At 44.5% G+C, this 20,372-nt stretch overlaps 1 protein-coding gene across 4 annotated transcripts in view; it reads left to right on the top strand.

Annotated features, from left to right (window-relative positions):
- LOC130294531 (O-acyltransferase like protein-like) overlaps positions 1 to 20,372 on the top strand; it is a 57,565-nt gene that overhangs the window by 7,275 nt on the left and 29,918 nt on the right. For 3 of the 4 annotated variants that reach the window (XM_056544475.1, XM_056544466.1, XM_056544492.1), the window contains exons 3-6: positions 6,948 to 7,087; positions 9,631 to 9,709; positions 12,365 to 12,503; positions 12,592 to 12,791. In XM_056544475.1, the coding sequence (XP_056400450.1) occupies positions 6,948 to 7,087; positions 9,631 to 9,709; positions 12,365 to 12,503; positions 12,592 to 12,791 (558 nt within the window). Of the gene's footprint in view, positions 1 to 313; positions 416 to 6,947; positions 7,088 to 9,630; positions 9,710 to 12,364; positions 12,504 to 12,591; positions 12,792 to 20,372 lie in introns of those variants that run through there. The other variant, XM_056544483.1, reaches the window with a different exon arrangement.

The following is a 20,372-nucleotide window of genomic DNA, read 5'->3' as shown; positions in this document are numbered from 1 at the left end:
AATTTGGGGCTTCAATGTTTGTGATGTCACGCCACACCCCCTCCATTCATGTCTCTGTGAGGAGGTGTGACGGCTGTGTACTAGACATGACATGAATGGAGGGGACTAGACTATAGACATGAATGGAGGGGACGTCACGAACATGGAAGCCCCAAGTTTCCATGTTCACAACACCGCTGTGTCTGACCACGATCTCCTTTTGGATAAGGGATAAGATGTCTAGGGGTGGAGTACCTCTTTAAATGGTACTTGTAAATTATAAAAAAATTTTGACATTTCTCTATCGAGGTTTTCAGACCTCAGCTGATCATGAGAACGGCCAGGGGAAGTGTGTGATTGGCATGTTCTCTCTCAGTTCTGTGTCACATGACCTTGATAGACTTATAATGTACCGTAAGTCTATGGGACCACCCAGGTGCGAGCGGCAGTGCAGATCTCATCTCCCCCGTTCTTTCATAGTCTTTCCCTGAATGTCCTTGCTCCCAGCGACCAACCCTATATGGCAGTATTTCCCGACCAACGTGCTTCCAGCTGTTGCAAAACTACAATTCCCAGCATGTATGGACAGCCAAAGGCTGGGAGTTGTAGTTTTGAAACAGCTGGAGGCACACTGTTTGGGCAACCCTGGTATTGGGGAAACTATAGCACAGCTTCATCAGTTCATGTGATGGAAATATCCCTTAAAGGCACAATAATAAGATAGATTATAGATAATAGTCTCAAATGATATCCTTGATGCATTGAAGTGCTTAACTTCACTTTCCTTTATTCTCCTTCTTAAAATGATCTTGTCTGACAGGGGAATAGAGATCTGTGTAAATTTGTTCTGCTGAAGTTTGACTGACAAGTAAATATCTCATAATGGAACCATATTTTTCCCATTTAAAGGGGTACTTTTGTGGTGTCCCAGTACAGCTACATTGTGTCACAGTATTTTAGGCCCTGTCAGATTGAGACCTCCAGTGTCCTGGGGGCTCCCCTGCAGGGACTCAACCATTTCTAATATGTATTTGCACTGTTCTAACTTAATAATCTGTTATTAGGTATCTGTAGCTTTAAGTATGTTACCTAGCAACCTCATGCCTAGTCAGGGTATGTGAGAGTGGAGGACTGAGAGCTAGACTAAACTTTTGTGTAAGGTATTATATTATGTTATTACTTGTATGTAACTTTATTGTTAATCCCAAAGGAGAGACGGACAACTCTATGGTCCACAGCTGCCTGGCCAATGGGCTTTAGTTTAGCCTTCCCTGATAAGGGGGGCATTTCCTGTGTAGTTGAGTCTAGGTGGAGTTCAGTGGAGTTGAGGAGCAGAGTTCAGAAGGATTCAGAGTTCAAGTGTGGAGAGAAGTTGAGTTCAGAGTGAAGAATCATCAACTCATTTCAGTCAGAGTACAGTGCTCTCTGCTGACATCTCTATCCAACTGTCCAGAGCAGGATAGGTTTGCTATGGGGATTTGCTCCTGCTCTGGACAGTTTCTGACATGGACAGAGGTGTCAGCAGAGAGCACTGTGGTCAGACAGAAAAGAAATTCAAAAAGAAAAGAACTTCCTCTAGAGCATAGAGCAGCCGATAAGTACTGGAAGTGCTAATAATTTTAAATAGAAGTCATCTACAAATCTGTATAACTTTCAGGCACCAGTTGTTAAACTGGCATACCCCTTTAAAACAATGAAGGCAGCTGTATCTAAACTGTATCTCAGCCACCACAGCCTTATGTGCACTCTCATATGTTTCCAATGCTCTCAATGATCTTTATGAAGGGGGACGGTGTTCAGTCAAGAACAGAGATTTAAGCTTCCTCCACAGCAGCCAGACTATCTATATCATCTTTTTATTAATTCTTTTTTTCAAATAGCAGTGACATATTCCAAAGTACTGTAGTACTGTACAAAGATTGTCATATTAGGGCCTGTTTCTATTGGGGCTCACCATCTTAAACAAGAACTCCAGTTGTTGTTTTGTTTTTTGCCCATATCGTGCACACTTAGCATCACTAGTCCAGGATGCCATCTATTTCACTCCATCACAGCTGCAGCCATGTGTTTTGTTACTGTAACTGGGTCATATGATCACCAGGCTGACCCACTGAAAATCCCAGTGCTTAATGTGGTCAGTCCTGGGTCAGCTAATTACCTATGACCTACAGGATGACAATCATGACATCATTACCTATCAGAGCAATCCTGCTAGCTCCCAGCTCTATCTGTATACTGCTGCTATTTCTATGGAACCAGGATATATAGTAGTTAGACACCTCCCCTCCAACTCTATCTATATACTTCTGCTGCTATCTCTATGCGATCAGGATGTATAGTAGTTATACTCCTCCCTTCCAGCTCTATCTGTATATTGCTGCTGCTATTGTGGCAGCCACAGGGAGTTAGACAGGCTTTGGTATGGTACGTGACTCGGGGTGGTGAGATGTATCATTTTGTGATGCCAGCGCACCGTTAACCTACACAGTCCAAGGATAGGACAGCTTCTCCTGGGCCAGGTGCGGGATAATAAATACACTGATGCCAGGTTACGGATGACTGACTTTACTGAGGCAGAAGTAGATGTTACAATCTTAACAGCGCAGAGTAACCTTTGGGAGCCCTGTAGACCTGCTGTGACTTGCAGTATTTTACACCCACTTGGCTTTACTTGTTGCAGGCTTAGGACTTCAGATTTCATTCTGAGGCCTTCCACGCTGACTAGGGTTCTGATAGTGTCCAATTAACGCTACACCGCCAGGGTATGAACTATTACTGTGTGGCCCATCGACTCACCGACTCTTCCTGGGTGGGGAACACTTCAAGAATGGCGCAGACGCTTGCTTGAAGATTTACTTTAGGCTTCCCTTGAATCACCTGACACTCCTGCTGTCTCTTCTCCACACTGCAGCTCACACTGAGCTCTGCACTCCACACACACTTAGACAGGATAACTCCTCCCCCCTTACACTATATACGGCCTTGGCTAGGGGGGGCCTCCTATTGGGCAATCAGAGTAATATGGGTACTCTGCATTATGCCTTCTAACAAATATCCTGTACATTTCTTAAAGGTACAGTGTAAAACAATATAAATTAACATTCAAAGACCATAATGAGTATTAAAGCATTACATGAGCAGCAGGGCCTAGCGCAGGCATCTGAAACTGTTTACCTGACAGGACGCACTCCGGTACTGGGACATCACACTATCTCTGTGTGATCTTGATGCATAACAGTTATATACCTCTCTCGAGGCTGTTTTTTTTTAAATGTGTTTATTTATTTTTGCTGTGATTTTCCCCAGATTTCTGCAAAAATTGTGTTATTTACTGCAATTGTGTCATTTTTACAGAATTTGAGGGTTATCACAGTAAGAGCACAGCTGAAATGTGAAAAAACAGAAACCTCTGAGGACCTCAAATCTTCATAAAACACCTTAGTTGCCAACGGCTGTCAGGGCATGCTGGGAGTTGCAGTTTTGCAACAGCTGGAGACACACTGTTTGGAAAACACTGATTTAGACAGTCACTAATTCTGAAGCCGTGTGTGGTCCTCGGAGGGCTTGTCACACAGTATATATTTCCTTTACGGCTCATTCTGTGTTAATCTGACACATTACGAGCTCTCGGTAATTTGCTCGTCTATCATCTTCCGGGCTGAAGCAATATTCACCTCTTCATGTCTCCTCTCAGAAATAACAGATAACCGGCGGACGTCTTTTTATCATCTCTTTTTACAGCGTCGCGCAAGATTCTCAATGGGATTCCCGGAAATTGTAGCTGCGGGCAGACAGTTTACACCGACATATTCTTGTGTAAAAACTCATGTTTCACTCAATTTGTTTTAGTACATGACATTGTGGGAAAATGTTGCCGGGGCCATGTACATCAGCTGGTCCCCGTGATTTACGCGCTGTGTTCTGTTATGGCACTGTGCGCTCCTGCAAGATCTGGATGTTACATTGATACAATCCTGTATGAAGAAAAAAGAAAAATGCTGATCACAACAGATAACCATTATTAAAGTTATACAGATTGGTAAATTACTTATATTTAAAAATCTTAATCCTTTCAGTACTTATCAGCTGCTGTATACTACAGAGGAAGTTGTGTAGATCTCTCGAGTCTTAGAACAGTGCTCTCAGCTGACACCTCTGTCCATGCCAGGATCTGTCCAGAGTATAAGCAAATCCTTATAGCAAACCTCTCCTGTTTCTGACACGGACAGAGGTGGCAGCATAGAGCACTGTGGTCAGACTGAAAAGAACTACACAACTTTCTCTTGAGAATACAGCAGCTGATAAGTACTGGAAGGGTTAAGACTTTTAAATAAAATTATTTACAAATCAGAATTCGGGTAGAAAACAGACATGGTGCACATCTATAATCTTGCACAATGATCTAATTGCTTCTCAGCATAATTTCAAAAACTAACAGGTTGTTAGTATACACGTTTTGATCAAAAAGTACAAAGCCCACTCGCCACGTCAAGGCCACCTATTTGGAGTGGGTCCCTAACGTCCCTAGCATAAAATGGCGTAGCGCTGGGCGGCGACCACCACCGTCGCGACACCAGTGCCCACAGGGGAAACGACCCACTGGCAAAGCGGCCCCAATGCCACTCAAACCACTCCATGGGTCGCACCTCCCTGCAGACCTAGCAGCCTCCCAGTCTGACTGGGAGAGCATGGTAAGTGAGCTGTAGCACCCTGTTCACACTGGTGTGGTGCTGTGCGGTGTCCGTTGCTGCCGTGGCGCCGTGTCTGCGGGGAGGTGCGACCCATGGACTGGTTTGAGTGGCATTGGGGCCGCTCTGCCAGTGGGTCGTTCCCCCTGTGGGTACTGGTGTCGCGGCGGTGGTGGTCGCCGCCCAGTGCTACACCATTTTATGCTAGGGACGTTATGGACCCACTCTAAATAGGTGGCCTTGACGTGCCGAGTGGGCTTTATTCTTTTTGATCAAAACATATATACTAACAACCTGTTAGTTTTTGAAATTATGCTGAGAAGCAATTGGATCATTGTGCAAGATTGTAGATGTGCACCATGTCGGTCTTCTACCTGAATTCACATTGTGTTTTCTATCCCCTCTCTCTTTCTTTTTTTTTTGAACATGTTGTCTGCACTCTTCCCCACCCCCTCAGCCCAACCCTATATAAGTAGCAGACAGCTACACATGGGCCATTTCTTTCCTAGCAGCCTCCCAGTCTGACTGGGAGAGCATGGTAAGTGAGCTGTAGCACCCTGTTCACACTGGTGTGGTGCTGTGCGGCGTCTGTTGCTGCCGTGGCACCGTGTCTGCGGGGAGGTGCGACCCATGGACTGGTTTGAGTGGCATTGGGGCCGCTCTGCCAGTGGGTCGTTCCCCCTGTGGGCACTGGTGTCGCGGCGGTGGTGGTCGCCGCCCAGTGCTATGCCATTTTATGCTAGGGACGTTAGGGACCTACTCTAAATAGGTGGCCTTGACGTGGCGAGTGGGCTTGTACTTTTTGATCAAAGTGTATACTAACAACCTGTTAGTTTTTGAAATTATGCTGAGAAGCAATTGGATCATTGTGCAAGATTGTAGATGTGCACCATGTCTGTTTTCTACCTGAATTTAATTAATTTACAAATCTGTTTAACTTTCTGGCAACAGTTGATTAGAATTTTTTTTTTCAGGAAGTACCCCTTTAAAGGGGTATTCCGCTGCTAGACATCTTATCCCCTATCCAAAGGATAGGGGATAAAATGTCTGATTGCCGGAGTCCCGCTGCTGAGTCCCCCAGGCAGCATCTCCTGCAGCACCCGACATTCTAAACGAAAGTTGGGTTACGGCGGCAGTGGTTGTGATGTCAAGGTCACGCCCCCTGGTGACATCACACAACACCCCCTCCATTCATGTCTATGGAAGGGGGCGGGATGGCCAACACGCCCCCTCCCATGGAATTGAAGGGACGTGGCGTGATATCATGAGGGGGCATGCTCGTCATGTCACGATCACGGCCTCCGGCTCCGAGTGTTCTTAACAAAATGTTCAGAACGCTGGAGCACCGGAATACCTCTTTAAGGCTATGTTTCTCTTTTTACCACTGTGGTTTTTGAGATAAAGTCAGAAGTGTATCCAGTAGAAAGGAATACCCCTTTAAAGGGGTTGTGCGCTGCCCTGCAGTTCGGAGCTCTGCTCACAGCGTCCGGAAGTTCATTACTCCTTGTTCGCAGCCACCGGGCGTGACGTCACGCCCGGCCCCCTCGTGACGTAACGCCCGGCCCCCTCGTGATGTCATGCCCGGCCCCTTCGTGAAGTCTTGCCCGCCCCCTCATGACGTCTTGCCCGCCCCCTCAATGAAAGTCTATGGGAAGGGGGTGCGACCGCTGTCACGCCCCCTTCCCATAGACTTTGGAAGAGGGGGTGGGCGTGACGTCACGAGGGGGCGGGCGAGACGTCACGAAGGGGGCGGGCATGACATCACGCCCGGCGGCTGCGAACACGGAAACCCGCACACAGCGTTCAGAGTAATGAACTTCCGGACGCTGTGAGCGGAGCTCTGAACTGCAGGGCAGCGCACAAGTAAAGTCTATGTCACCTATGCACTGAATTCTTTATTGTTGATTTGTTTCCTGAATTCAAAATGAGGTAGCTTTCTAAATAGTCTTTATTATACATTTTCTACCATCTAGCTGATACTCAACGTGTTGCTTCTGTATTCAGGTGGTTGTAAAGGAACCTCGTGACATCAGCAATGACATTATAGGAATACCCTGTGTAGAGGGTTTTGGCACAAGGAAGTCCATGCTCGGCCGATCAGTTGACAACCCCTTTAATGGGTGGGAATATGTTCTGCATAGGTGGAGAGGGGCCCTTAGGATTATGTCCCACAGAACCCAAGTACAGCCTTCATCTAAGACAACATTCTTTTATATGCTCCATACAGGATACATGTTTACAATTTATTCTGATCAACACCTGTAATGTGTCCTCTTACAGTGTATGACGCTTTAGGAAAGCAAGGAAGTGGTTTAGTGAACGGGAATGTGGACCGACTCGGATCTTATAGCGAATGTCTTACAGTTCAAGCTCCTGGGCGGGCATTCGAAGGCGAATACTGCAAGATGCACGTGGAACAGGTTTGACATGTTTAATCATTGTATTATATCAGGTTAAACGAATGGTCATTATTGTCAGATACCATAGTTTCTGGTAATGAGAAATGCCACTACTTTAAAACTGATCACCTATCCTGCATGGGATCTGTGTCTGATCTCTGGGACCCCCCAAAATCATCAGAATGGAGCCCCGTCTCTCCCTATGCATGGATCGGTGTGTCGGCAGAAGCACTATGCATTTTCTATGGGAGTGTCAGCAATACACAAGTGCTGTATTCGGGCACACCCATAGAAAGGGCATAGAGTTTGTGCCGACATGGTACTCTATATACAAGGAGAGACTGGGCCCCATTCTGGAGTTTGCAGATAGAGAATACTTTTTAAAATAGTGGAGTATCCCTTTAACATCCAGCATGTCTGTACTTTACCTGGAAAGTCCATGTATTTTTAGGGGCACCATTTACTGCCTCATTTACTACGTTCTGTATCTTACCAAGGGGTAATGAAGGAGAACGGATCCAGCTCAATGCAGGTAAAATCAAATTTAATCCGTAGGACAAGGAAGGAACAAGTAACGCGTTTCAAGCGCTATGCACGCTCTTAATCATCATGTTATGATTAAGAGCGCGCATAGCGCTTGAAACGCGTTACTTGTTCCTTCCTTGCCCTACGGATTAAATTTGATTTTACCTGCATTGAGCTGGATCCGTTCTCCTTCATTTTCCTGTTATTGGCTGGTGCCGTCCATCACCTGGATCGTGCTCTGCTGTCCGGGGCGGGGCTGAGCTGGTCCTCCCCTTGTTTGCTTACCAAGAGGTACTACCATTGCTACTTCTCTAGCTTCCAGACATTGCTGTCCAACTACCATTACTCTCAATCTCTTCATTCTCCATTAAACAACTTGTCTCTGTTCTTTCTATACCTTCTACTGTTCATCTCAATAATTTTTTTCTACTCTTTACCCTAATATCTTCTTTCTCTATATGCAAAATAGCTCCAGATGGAAGAAAATTGTCCATAGTGCTGACTGTCTTTAGGTGGCTACCCTGAGCCTTCACACGTAACTACGGACAACATCCAAATCAGAGGCACTCTTCTTTAGACAGTAGGGTTTCAGAGTGTTAGGCCCTCATCAGTAGAGAGTAGGGTTCTGGTAAGCTCGGTGCAATGTTTTTGAAGGACCTCTTGTAATAGACCGGTGGGTGTAGAGAGTTTAACAGGCAATGATTCATGGGAAGCACAAGTGAAATTGTGCTCCCTGGAAGACCCATTCTATTCCTGCAAAGAAACAGTACTTTCTAAGAGTTGCTTTACAGTCATCTCACCTTTAAAGGGGTATTCCACTGGCCAGCGTTTGGAAGTAAATGTTCCGAACGCTGTTTTCAAGCTGCTGGGATCGACCACGCCCCTTGTGACATCACGGCCACGCCCCCTCAATGCAAGTCCATAGTTTGCTCCGTACCCAAGTTGTCTGGGGTGCTGCAACTGAGATCGTGGGAGTCCCCAGTGGTGGGACCCCCCGCAATCAGACATCTTATCCACTATCCCTTGGATAGGGGATAAGATGTCTAGGGGCGGAGTACCCCTTTAATAACCACAACCCTACTTTGAACAGAGGAACACATCTACTAAGTCAAAATTCCTGAAGAGTATACAGTGACCCCCTGACCTACAATGCCCCCGACATACGATCATTTCAACATACGATGGCCTCTCTGAGGCCATTGCATGTTGAAGGCAGCATCAACATACGATGCTTTTGTATGTCGGGGCCATCGCATAAACGGCTATCCGGCACCGCAGACTGCTTCAGCTGCCGCCAGATAGCCATTTACCTGTCCTCGGGGCTCCGACGCGTCCTCTTCGGGATCCCCTGCATCGTTGGCGCTCTTCATCGTCATCATCACGTCACTGCGCGCGCCGTCCCGTCATCCAATAGGAGCGGCGCGCGTAGCGATGTGATGGCGGCGATGGAGAGAGAGGATGTCGGGGAAGCAGAGGCCTTGCCGGAGCGTCGGGACACCCCAGGGACACGGCGACAGCGCTGGAAGGAGAAATCCAGGGCAGCGGTGACGAGTGGTGACGGTCTGTAGCGGCAGGGATACGTGAGTATAACCTCTAATACCAGTGGTCTTCAACCTGCGGACCTCCAGATGTTGCAAAACTACAACTCCTAGCTTGCCCGGACAGCCGTTGGCTGTCCGGGCATGCTAGGTGTTGTAGTTTTGCAACATCTGGAGGTCCGCAGGTTGTAGACCACTGTCCTATACTTTACATTGCACAGATCCCTCAACATACGATGGTGTCAACAAACGATGGTCCATTTGGAACGGATTACCATCGTATGTTGAGGGACCACTGTATATGAAAATGGGTGTTGTAAACTGGGCAATCCCTCTCTGTAACCCTTCTATCTTCTTATTCCAATTATTATTTCATAATCTTTATAAAATAAAGAATAAAAGTGAATATAAACAATCTGAGCCTGCTCTGTTTGTGCCTTTTTCCTCTGGGTACTAGAAGACCTAACTCTGCTTTCTCCCTCTTTACAATTATTTTTAAAGGAAGGAGTAAAATTTGTCATTGGGATATGTGTTCCAGATACCTGCAGCAGCGGAGATATTACAACTATGGCTTCCATGGGTAAGATAAAGCATAAGGTTATCTCTTACTTAACCTGTCCCATAAAGACCGACCCTTTTCCTTATGGCCCATTAAGGCACATGGAGACTGCTGAGACCATGAATCGTTGCTACTGAAACAATAACCCCTCCCCCTCCCTTACTTGCTAAATAAGAGACAAACAACAATTTAACCTTCTATGTGGGTGGAAGTCGGCCACAGCTTTTATTTATAAATAACAATAAATAACTATAAAACGTATAAAAAAAACATATCAACAAAAAAGGCACTGATGGCTTCTTGTCATTCTGGGAGGTACTGTCACACCCGCCGGCGCACAGGACTACCCAGGATGACCCGCATCCTCTTCATATCTCCGCCAGCTGTGACTTATAAACATAAAAAAATAGGGAGGGACAAATCTCTGGGTCAAAGGGATAATGGCCACCAGGGGAGGAAGACCTTCATTTATATAAACCCAGGAAGCCATAAAGCCCCCTGATAGGGCACTCTATATGAGAGATACCAAACTGCCGTTGTTGGGCAGATTTACGGGTGGGGAGGGGGCCAACCTAACTGACAGGGGTGATTTAACCCTTAACTGCTCACCAGAGAGGGGATACGTACCGTATTTTTCGCCGTATAAGACGCACTTTTTCTTCCCCAAAAAGGGGGGAAAAGTTGGTGCGTCTTATACGGCGAATACACCCCTATCACGGCGATCCCTGCGGCCATCAACGACCGGGACCTGCGGCTAATACAGGACATCACCGATCGCGGTGATGCCCTGTATTAACCCTTCAGACGTGGCGATCAAAGCTGACCGCCGCGTCTGAAGGGAAAGTGACACTAACCCGACTAAACAGTCGGGCTGTTCGGGACGGCTGCGGTGAAACAGCCCGACTGAATAGCCAGGTTATTGCTTACAGGACACCGGGAGGGACCTTACCTGCCTCCTCGGTGTCTTCTCCGTTCAGGGATCCCCTGTATGGCCGGCGCTCTCCTTCCTCATTATCACATCGTCGCGTACGTGCGTCGGCGTGCGTAACGACGTGATGGCGGCGACGGAGAGCGAGGATACCCGGGCGGCAGCAGAGACGTTCCGGAGCGACGGGGACATGGCGACAGCGATGGAGAGACATCCAGGGCAGCGGTGACGGGTCCGGAGCGGTGGGGACACGTGAGTATTACCTCCTATGCAGTGGTCTTCAATCTGCGGACCTCCAGATGTTGCAAAACTACCGCTCCCAGCATGTAGTTTTGCAACATCTGGAGGTCCGCAGGTTGAAGACCACTATTGGGTTCAAAATCTTAATTTTTTTAGATTTTGCACCTATAAATTGCGTACGTCTTATACGCCGGTGCGTCCTATAGGGCAAAAAATACGATAAGTTATGCACTGCTTATCCCTGCATATCATGAAGGGGTGACCTCCTCGAACTCCTTCTATGACTGTGAGTGGAAACCTTTAAATAGTGACACGCTATACAGCTCACTCATGCCATTCATTCATTACACGGTCAACACCAGCTGACCATTGGGGGTATCTAAGGCCACACCCACAGCAGATAAGATCACTTGACTGATATCATTATGTATTATGCCAATATTTCAACCCGGCAGCCATCTTAAACAAACATAGACATTTCAACTTAACTTTAAATTATCTTTAACGGAGGGCTCTGCCCCTAGACATCTTATCCCCTATCCAAAGGACAGGGGATAAGATGTCTGATCGCGGGGACCCTAGTCTTCCGGTGCACGGAGCGAACTTCGTTCCGTGCCGGATGACTAGCGATGCGGTGTGGAGGCTCATGATGTCACAGTCACGCCCTGCTCGTGACATCACGGCCATGCCCCCTTAATGCAAGTCTATGGGAGGGGGCGTGACAGCCGTCACACCCCCCCTCCCATAGATGTGCATTGAGGGGGTGTGGCCGTGACATCAAGCGTGGGGCACGACCGTGAGGTCACAAGCCTACGACGCTGCACCCGATGCTCTAAACGAACATAGGGTGCAGCAGGGAGATTGCCCTGCTACGCGCCACCATTTTGCTAATTTTGGGTGCTTCTGTTTCAATGCAGTACACTTTATGGTAAAAATTACACATTTTCTTTATTACGTAGATCCATATGATGACATTATTTTACTCATTTAAAATATAATAATAACTTTTTGTAAGTAATCAAGTGCGCTTAAAATTGTCCTCCTCTGACCCCTATGTTTCTGTTTATTTATTGTTTACCTTCTTATTTGAAAAGTTTGGAAAAGGGTGGAAAGGGTGGTTGATTAATATTTTAATGGCATTTTTTTTTGAAACATTGGTGGAGATTTATGAAAACCTGTGTAGAGGAAGAGTGGCGATGCGGGGTGGAGGCTCGCGACGTCACGGTCACGCCCCGCTTGTGATGTCACCACCACGCCCCCTCAATGCAAGTCTATGGGAGGGGGCGTGACATCCGTCACGCCCCCTCCCATAGACTTGCATTGAGGGGGCGTGGCCGTGACGTCACGAGCCTCCGACACTGCACCCGATGCTCTAAATGAACACCGGGTGCAGCAGGGAGACCCCCGCTATCATTTGGATAAGGGATAAGATGTCTAAGGGCGGAGTACCCCTTTAAGTTTTGGTGGTCTCAGAGTTTCGTCTCACCATATAATATTTATTTCATCAGATCTCCTGAAATACAGGGGGACATCATTCCTGGAATCTCTTCCTAGTTTTATCATCCAGAATGACACCATTCCCGTTGTGGCGGAGACATTCTGCTCCCGGGGCCTATTTCCTGCAGACACTTTTGCTATCATTTGCCTGTGAGTAGGAGCCTGGTGTCCATCACACGTTGGTAAAGTCCAACTGAGCGACCATAACTCTGTCCTAATGACCTCTGTTTTTTGGCAGGTGTCTCGGCGGCTTCTTCATCGCCTTGCCTATAATTGCCTCCATTTTCACTGCGGTTCTTAACTTCCGAGCCTCATCATCATTTGAGCAGTGCAAGACCATCATTCTACAGCGGAAACAACGGGCTCCGGATAAAGAAAAGCCTGCAGGAAAATCCAATTTCCCATTGGAGGAAGAATACGGCAATGAGAAGAAGCACAGTAATATCCAGAGATTACTATATGACTTGGAATTGCACCGTTTATTCTGTAGAATGTGTTGTGTTTATGGAACGAAAGCTTTCATTTACTTTCTACTGTTAAAAGCTATAGAATATAGAAAAAATCACCTGTACAAGCCAAATAGACAAAATAAGTTAGGGTGCGTTCACACAGGAATAGGAGAGGAATTCTCGCATAAAAATTCCACAGCGGAATTAAACGTTTTTTTTTTTTCACGTGAAATTTGCACTGCGTGGAATTAACATAGAAACATAGTTCATAAGGTTAAAAAAAGATTAGAGTCCATCAAGTTCAACCTATATCCCTAATGAGTCCCTACTGAGTTGATCCAGGGGAAGGCAAAAATCCCTCATACTAGAGGAAAAAATTCCTTCCCGACTCCAAATATGGCATCAGAATAAATCCCTGGATCAACTCTCTGTCCCTATAATTCTAGTATACATAACCTATAATGTTATTATTCTCCAAAAATGCATCCAGACCCCTTTTAAATTCTTTTACAGAGTTCACCATGACCACCTCCTCCAGGAGAGAATTCCACAGTCTCACTGCTCTTACAGTAAAGAACCCCCGTCTGTGCTGGTGTAGAAACCTTCTTTCCTCTAGACGTAGAGGATGCCCCCTTGTTATAGATACAGCCCTCGGTATAAATAGATCATGGGAGAGATCTCTGTACTGCCCCCTGATATATTTATACATAGTTTTTAGGTCTCCCCTAAACCTTCTTTTTTCTAAACTAAATAACCCCAATTCTGATAATCTTTCTGGGTACTGTAGTCCTCCCATTCCCTGTATTACCCTGGTTGCCCGTCTTTGAACCCTCTCCAGCTCCACTATATCTTTCTTGTACACTGGTGCCCAGTACTGTACACAGTATTCCATGTGTGGTCTGACTAGTGATTTGTACAGCGGTAGAATTATTTCCTTGTCATGGGCATCTATGCCCCTATTGATGCACCCCATGATTTTATTAGCCTTGGCAGCAGCTGCCCGACACTGGTCACTACAGCTAAATTTACTATTAACTAAAACTCCCAAGTCCTTTTCCACGTCAGTCGTCCCAAGTGTGCTCCCATTTAATACATAATCCCAGTCCGGATTTTTCCTCCCCATGTGCATTACCTTATATTTATCAGTGTTAAACCTCATCTGCCACTTCCCAGCCCAAACCTCCAACCTATCCAGATCCATTTGTAACAGTGCCCTGTCCTCTATTGTGTTTACCGCTTTACAGAGTTTAGTATCATCTGCAAAGATTGTTACTTTACTACTCAACCCCTCTACAAGGTCATTAATAAATATATTAAATAGGACAGGACCCAATACTGACCCCTGTGGTACCCCACTAGTAACAATCACCCAATCAGAATAAGTACCATTAAAAACCACCCTCTGTTTCTTATCACTGAGCCAGTTACTTACCCACTTGCACACATTCTCCCCCAGCCCGATACTTCTCATTTTATGCACCAGCCGTTTATGTGGAACCGTATCAAATGCCTTGGAAAAATCCAGATATACGACATCCAGCGGAATTCCGCACAGATTTTCCACACGGAATATAGGAGGTAACTTTTTGTTTTTTACTGGACTACAACCACCAATTGGAATTTCCCCTTTTTATTTATAAATTTTTTTCGTGCAGAATTTACACACGAAATCTGCGCAAATTCTACGCGAATTCCGTGTGGAAACAATCTCAATTGGAAATTCTTTTACCATTGACTTCAATGGACTTCTGCTCACCAATTCTACAAGAAGAATGAACATGTTCTTTCTTCTAGCAGAACAGAATTCTGTGGCGGAATTCCGTGAGCGGAATTTAAGCAGAGTAAAATACATTGAAGTCAATGGCAAAGCAGATGTTAATTATTTCAAAGAGGAGAATTCATGAGTAACGGAAAATCCTCTTGAAAATTTCCGCCTGAAGAATGGCGTTGCTCATTCTTCAGGCGGAAATACTCGCGTAACACATTGCAGTCTATTGGAGACTGCAGTGTCCGTGCGGTCCTATTGCCGACTGATTCAGTCGCCGCTGACCGCACTCGGAATCTCCGGGCGGAAATTTTCTGCCTGGAGATTCCGCAGAGGGAACCTAGCCTTAGGCTTGAAGCCTTTATAATGGTACAGGAAATCCTTATGGTTCCATGCTATGGATTATTTTTATGCAGATTATATCTAAATCATAGACATTGGGCTATTTATTTTGATACATACTTAACCCCTTAGTGAACAAGCCAATTTAAGCCTAAAAAGGGTACTCCGGTGGGAAACAAATTTTTTTTTTCAAATCAACTGGTGCCAGAAAGTTAAACATATTTGTAAATTACTTCTATTTAAAAATCTTAATACTTCCAGTACTTATCAGCTGCTGTGTAGTTGTGTAGTTCTTTTCAGTCTGACCACAGTGTTCTCTGCTGACACCTCTGTCCATGTCAGGAAGAGCACTGTGATTAGACAGAAAATAACTTCACAGCTTCCTCTGTAGTATACAGCAGCTGATAAGTACTGGAAGGATTAAGATTTTTTTTTAAATAGAAGTAATACACCAATCTTTTTAGCTTTCTGGAGCCAGTTGATATGAAGAAAATTGTTTTCCGCCGGAGTACCCCTTTAATGCTCAAACAGTTATCCCTATATTTTTTTCATTGTCGCATTCTAAGAGCTATAACTTTTTTAATTTTTTCATCAACATGAGGGATTGTTCTTTGCAGGACAAGTTGTATTTTTTTAATGGCCTCATTTTGGGGTTAGTAAAATTTTATTAAAGGGGTACTTTGGGGAACTGAAACTTACCCCTATCCACAGGATTGTGTGTGAACTGGTACTTACTCATCCTCAGTGTGCTTTGGCCCCCACCTTCAAAGACGAGCACAAGTGACAGCCCACTCAATCACCGGTTGAGACAGGGTGGATGGGCAGGCCAACATTTGCTCTTATATTTGAAGGTGGGGGCTAAAGCTCATTGAGGATGGGTAAGTATCGCTATCTTTTAAATTTTTTAGGAGGCAGATTAACAAAATACTGCCATTTTCTTGTTTTTCTTTTCATTTTTTTTTACAGTGTCCACTGTGTAAGAATAATTAGATATTTTTGTAGAGCGATACCAACTATGTATATGTTTTTTTCAATTTCTTTTATGTTTAAAGGGGGTTTTCCAGGATTAGTAAAACAGAGCTAGATTCTTCCAAAAACAGCACCGCACCAGTCCTCAGGTTGTGTGTGGTATAATAACTTTTCGCTCTATTCACTTCAATGGAACTGAGCTGCAATACCACACACAACCTGAGGATAGGGGTGGCGCTGTTTTTGGAAAAAATCTAAAATGACAGATGTGGAGCTGCCGATGAGGTATGGGAGCCCCTCTGAGCCATTAGATGCCGAGGTCCTGTTTTGCCCACGGCATGTAGCAGGTCAAACTGCCAGGAAAGGGTTAACTGCCTGGCAGGGAGCGCACAGCACTGGACACGCTCGAGTGATGGATGCCCATGGATTTTCGTGGGGTTCTCCAAAGTTTTGTTTTCTGTGTTGGCACAACACAAACGTGTGAACTTGTGAACCCGCAAATGACAAATGACTGAAGGTGCATTCACACCACGTTTTTGCAATACATTTTCAATGTGGAAACCGTACGGAACCGTATTGAAAACCGTATGCATTGACTCTACATTGACTCTTCAACGATGCATCCGGTTGCATCCGTTTTGCGACTTGTACGGTTTTGTCCATTTTTTTCCCGTACCCAAAACCGTAGCCTACCACAGTCTTTTTACTGGGTGAAAAAACGTATTAAACCATATAGGTTTTTTTTTTTAACATGGGTGTCAATGGGAACCGTACAGTACCATATGTGCGTACGGTTCCATCCGGTTTTCACCATACGGTTTTTGACTTTGCACAGTTTTTTTTCTTGGAATTTCAATCAAACAAGTGAAACTTTATTCATAATGGAGTGAAACGTTAAAAAGTATACTTTTTTCTTAAAAAAACGGATGCAACCGGACATCATTTTTCAAACCATATATGTTTTTTAACCGTATATGGGTTAAAATTTGTACACAGATTTTCATATAGTTTAGGGTGCATGCACACCACGGTTTCAAGTAAAAAAAAACGTATGTAACTGTATAGAAAACCGTATTCATTGACTGAACATTGTAAACCGTATGTCAAACGCATCATCCGGTTTAGTCCGTTTTGTGTCTAAGGTTTTTTCCGTTTTTTTACCCGTACCCAAAACCATAGCCTACCACAGTTTTTTTTACCGGATGAAAAACCATATTAAACCATATAAGTTTTTTCTACCATGGGAGTCAATGGGAACCATACAGAACCGTATGTGCGTACGGTTCCATCCAGTTTTCACCATCCGGTTTTTGACTTTGCACAATTTTTTTCTTGGAATTTCAATAAAACAAGTGAAACTTTATTCATAATGGAGTGAAACGTTAAAAAGTATACTTTTATTTCTTAAAAAACGGATGCAACCGGACATCATTTTTCAAACCGTATACGGTTAAAAACTTTGTAGACACGTTTTGATACAGTTTAGTCTGGTTTTGAGGAATCCGTTTTTCATCAAAAACCTGATACGGGAACTGTATTGCAAAAACGTAGTGTGAATGCAGCCACAGGGATTCCATCCGCTCATCCCGTCAGCTTGTCAAAGTCTGCAAGGGGTTAAATACGGTTTTGATCAGCAGAATCCCCACAGACGGACGCAAACCTGTTCAAAGAGATCTCAACATAAGAGTAAGATGAATCATAAGTGCCGGATAATTCCTTTGAGGAGCCGAATAAAGATCCTCCTCCGGTCTATGTAATGTGGTGAATAGACTAGATGTAGAATTAGCAGGTTAATGACAGTAACAAATGTTCTCCTGAGATACGCCGCGGGCCGCCATATGAATTCATATTATCAGGGCGGATTTACGGGGAACAAGTTAACTATAGATAATTCACCAAGTCAACAGGAAGAACTAGATGGGGGGATCTGGGGGGGGGGGATGCACAGGGTCCTGGGGCACAAAGGGGAGAGGGGGCAGAATTGGCGTGATACATTGCATATGGTCAACATTGTAGCCTTATTTTCTTTTTCCTTCCGATAGGGGATACCTGATAATAATCAGACGCAATGAGTTCAAGACAGTGGTCTCCAAACTGTGGACCTCCAGATGTTGCAAAACTACAACTCCCAGCATGCCCGGACAGCCGTTGGCTGTCCGGGCATGCTGGGAGTTGTAGTTTTGCAACATCTGGAGGTCCACAGTTTGCAGACCACTGGATTATACCGTATATGTTATAAGGTTACAATTAGAGCTTTCTGCACTGTCACGTCTGTGGCTGTATAGATCTTCACATGGCGGAATTTCGCATTAATTTCGACGAGATAGCTACATGTGTTCCATGCCAAAATACAAATTGATTCCTTTCGACCCATTAAATGGGTTATCCAGGAAAAACATATTTTTTATATATATATATATATCAACTGGCTCCAGAAAGTTAAACAGATTTTTAAATTACTTCTATAAAAAAAATCCTAATCCTTTCAGTACTTATGAGCTCCTGAAGTTGAGTTGTTCTTTTCTGTCTAGGTGCTCTCTGATGACACCTGTCTCGGGAACTGTCCGGAGTAGAAGCAAATCCCCATAGCAAACCTCTTCTACTCTGGACAGTTCCCAAGACAAGCAGAGATGTCAGCAGAGAGCACTGTTGCCAGACAGGAAAGACCAACTCAGCTTCGGCAGCTGATAATTATTGGAAGGATTAGGATTTTTTTAATAGAAGTAATTTACAAATCTGTTTTAACTTTCTGGAGCCAATTGATATAAACTTTAACAAGTTTAACTTTGCGTGGAAAAAAGAAAAGAGACGTAACGCTTATTAACGCTTTTCCATGCAGATTTCACGCGGAAAAGGCGTCAGGTTGCCAAGACATGGATTAGTCCCGTTGCCCAAAACCACCATATAGAAAGTAAAAATCTGCGCCATAAAACTGTGGATATTTTTATGCCACGGATTTCCCAGCGGATATTTCCGATGAAACTTACCTTATGGGTTAGTCGGGGCGGTAAATTTATAGAAATAAAAGAAAAAGGGTCCTAAGAAACCCCTAAACCTGCCTGTTGTCCATAGCAACCAATCACAGCGCAGTTTGTTTATTCTGCTGTTCAAAAATGGAAGATTGGTTGCTATGGGCAACGTTTGTTTTTCCACAGCAAGATACAAAATGAAAGCTGTCCTGTGACTGGTTGCTGAGGGAGACATATGATTTATAACAGCAGAATGCAAAATAAAAAGCTGCGCTGGGATTGGTTGCTATGGGAAACGTATGTTTTTCAATAACAGGATACAAAATGAAAGCTGCACTGGGATTTGTTGCTATGGGCAACATCTGTTTTTCAACTGCAGAACGCAAACTGAAAGCTGTGTGGTGATTGGTTGCCATGGGCAACATACGTTTTTCCAATAACAGGATACAAAATGAAAGCTGTGTTGTGATTGGTTGCCATGGGCAACATATGCTTTTCCAATAACAGGATACAAAATGAAAGCTGTGTTGTGATTGGTTGCCATGGGCAACATATGCTTTTCCAATAACAGGATACAAAATGAAAGCTGTGCTGGGATTTGTTGCTATGGGCAACATCCGTTTTTCAACAGCAAAACGCAAAATGAAAGCAGTGCGGTGATTGGTTGCCATGGGCAACATAATTTTTTCAACAACAGGGTGCAAAATGAAAGCTGCACTGGGGGGACCTATTGGATATCCAATGTCTATATGTCACATTCACGCCCCAAATCATAAAATTTATGTCCAAAGTGAAAGGGCTCTGTCCTAATAACTCATTGCGTTTTTGAGCATCACACTGCCCCCACTAAAATCTAGGGGTTGTTTATCCTTAGCTTATAGCAAGATTGAAGAGAAGGAAAAGGGAGAATTCTATACACTGGATAAGGGCTTATTAAGATTACGGAATTTTCACCTGGAAATATTCCGGGTGGAGATACCATATGGAGCGTCGCCGGCAAGCGAGGGAAATGCATTTCAAAACAGATTCAGCCGAAAGAATAAACATGTTTATTTTTTCGGCAGTCAGTGTCCGGAACTTTCGCTGCGGAGCGTTTGTTGTGGAAATTCCATTGTGTAAATGGTGCAGCAGAATCCCATTGAGAACAATGGGACGCTGCAGCACCGTAATTTCCATGCGGAATTCTGCTAGGAAATTCCATAGTGTGATTGAGCCCTAAGGCTATGTTCACACGGCAGAGTTTCCTTGCTCCCGCAGTTTCCTTGCTTTCATTTTGTCAAGCTGACAGCAGAAGTTTGCATTTTTGCAGATTCCGCTTCGAATGTTTGCGGAATCTGTGCTGAATTCATGTGGAATTTCTTGTGCTCAGCAGACAGATTCTGGACGGAATTAAAGGGGTACTCCAGTGTAAAACTTTTATTTATTTTTTTTTATTTTTTTTTTAAACCAACTGGTGCCAGAAAATTAAACAGATTTGTAAATTACTTCTATTAAATAATTTTAATCCTTCCAGTACTTATTAGCT

This window comes from Hyla sarda, chromosome 1, assembly GCF_029499605.1.
Source record: "Hyla sarda isolate aHylSar1 chromosome 1, aHylSar1.hap1, whole genome shotgun sequence".
NCBI lineage: Eukaryota > Metazoa > Chordata > Amphibia > Anura > Hylidae > Hyla > Hyla sarda.
Note: the sequence above shows the minus strand (reverse complement) of the source record. Positions and strands in the feature narration are given on the sequence as shown.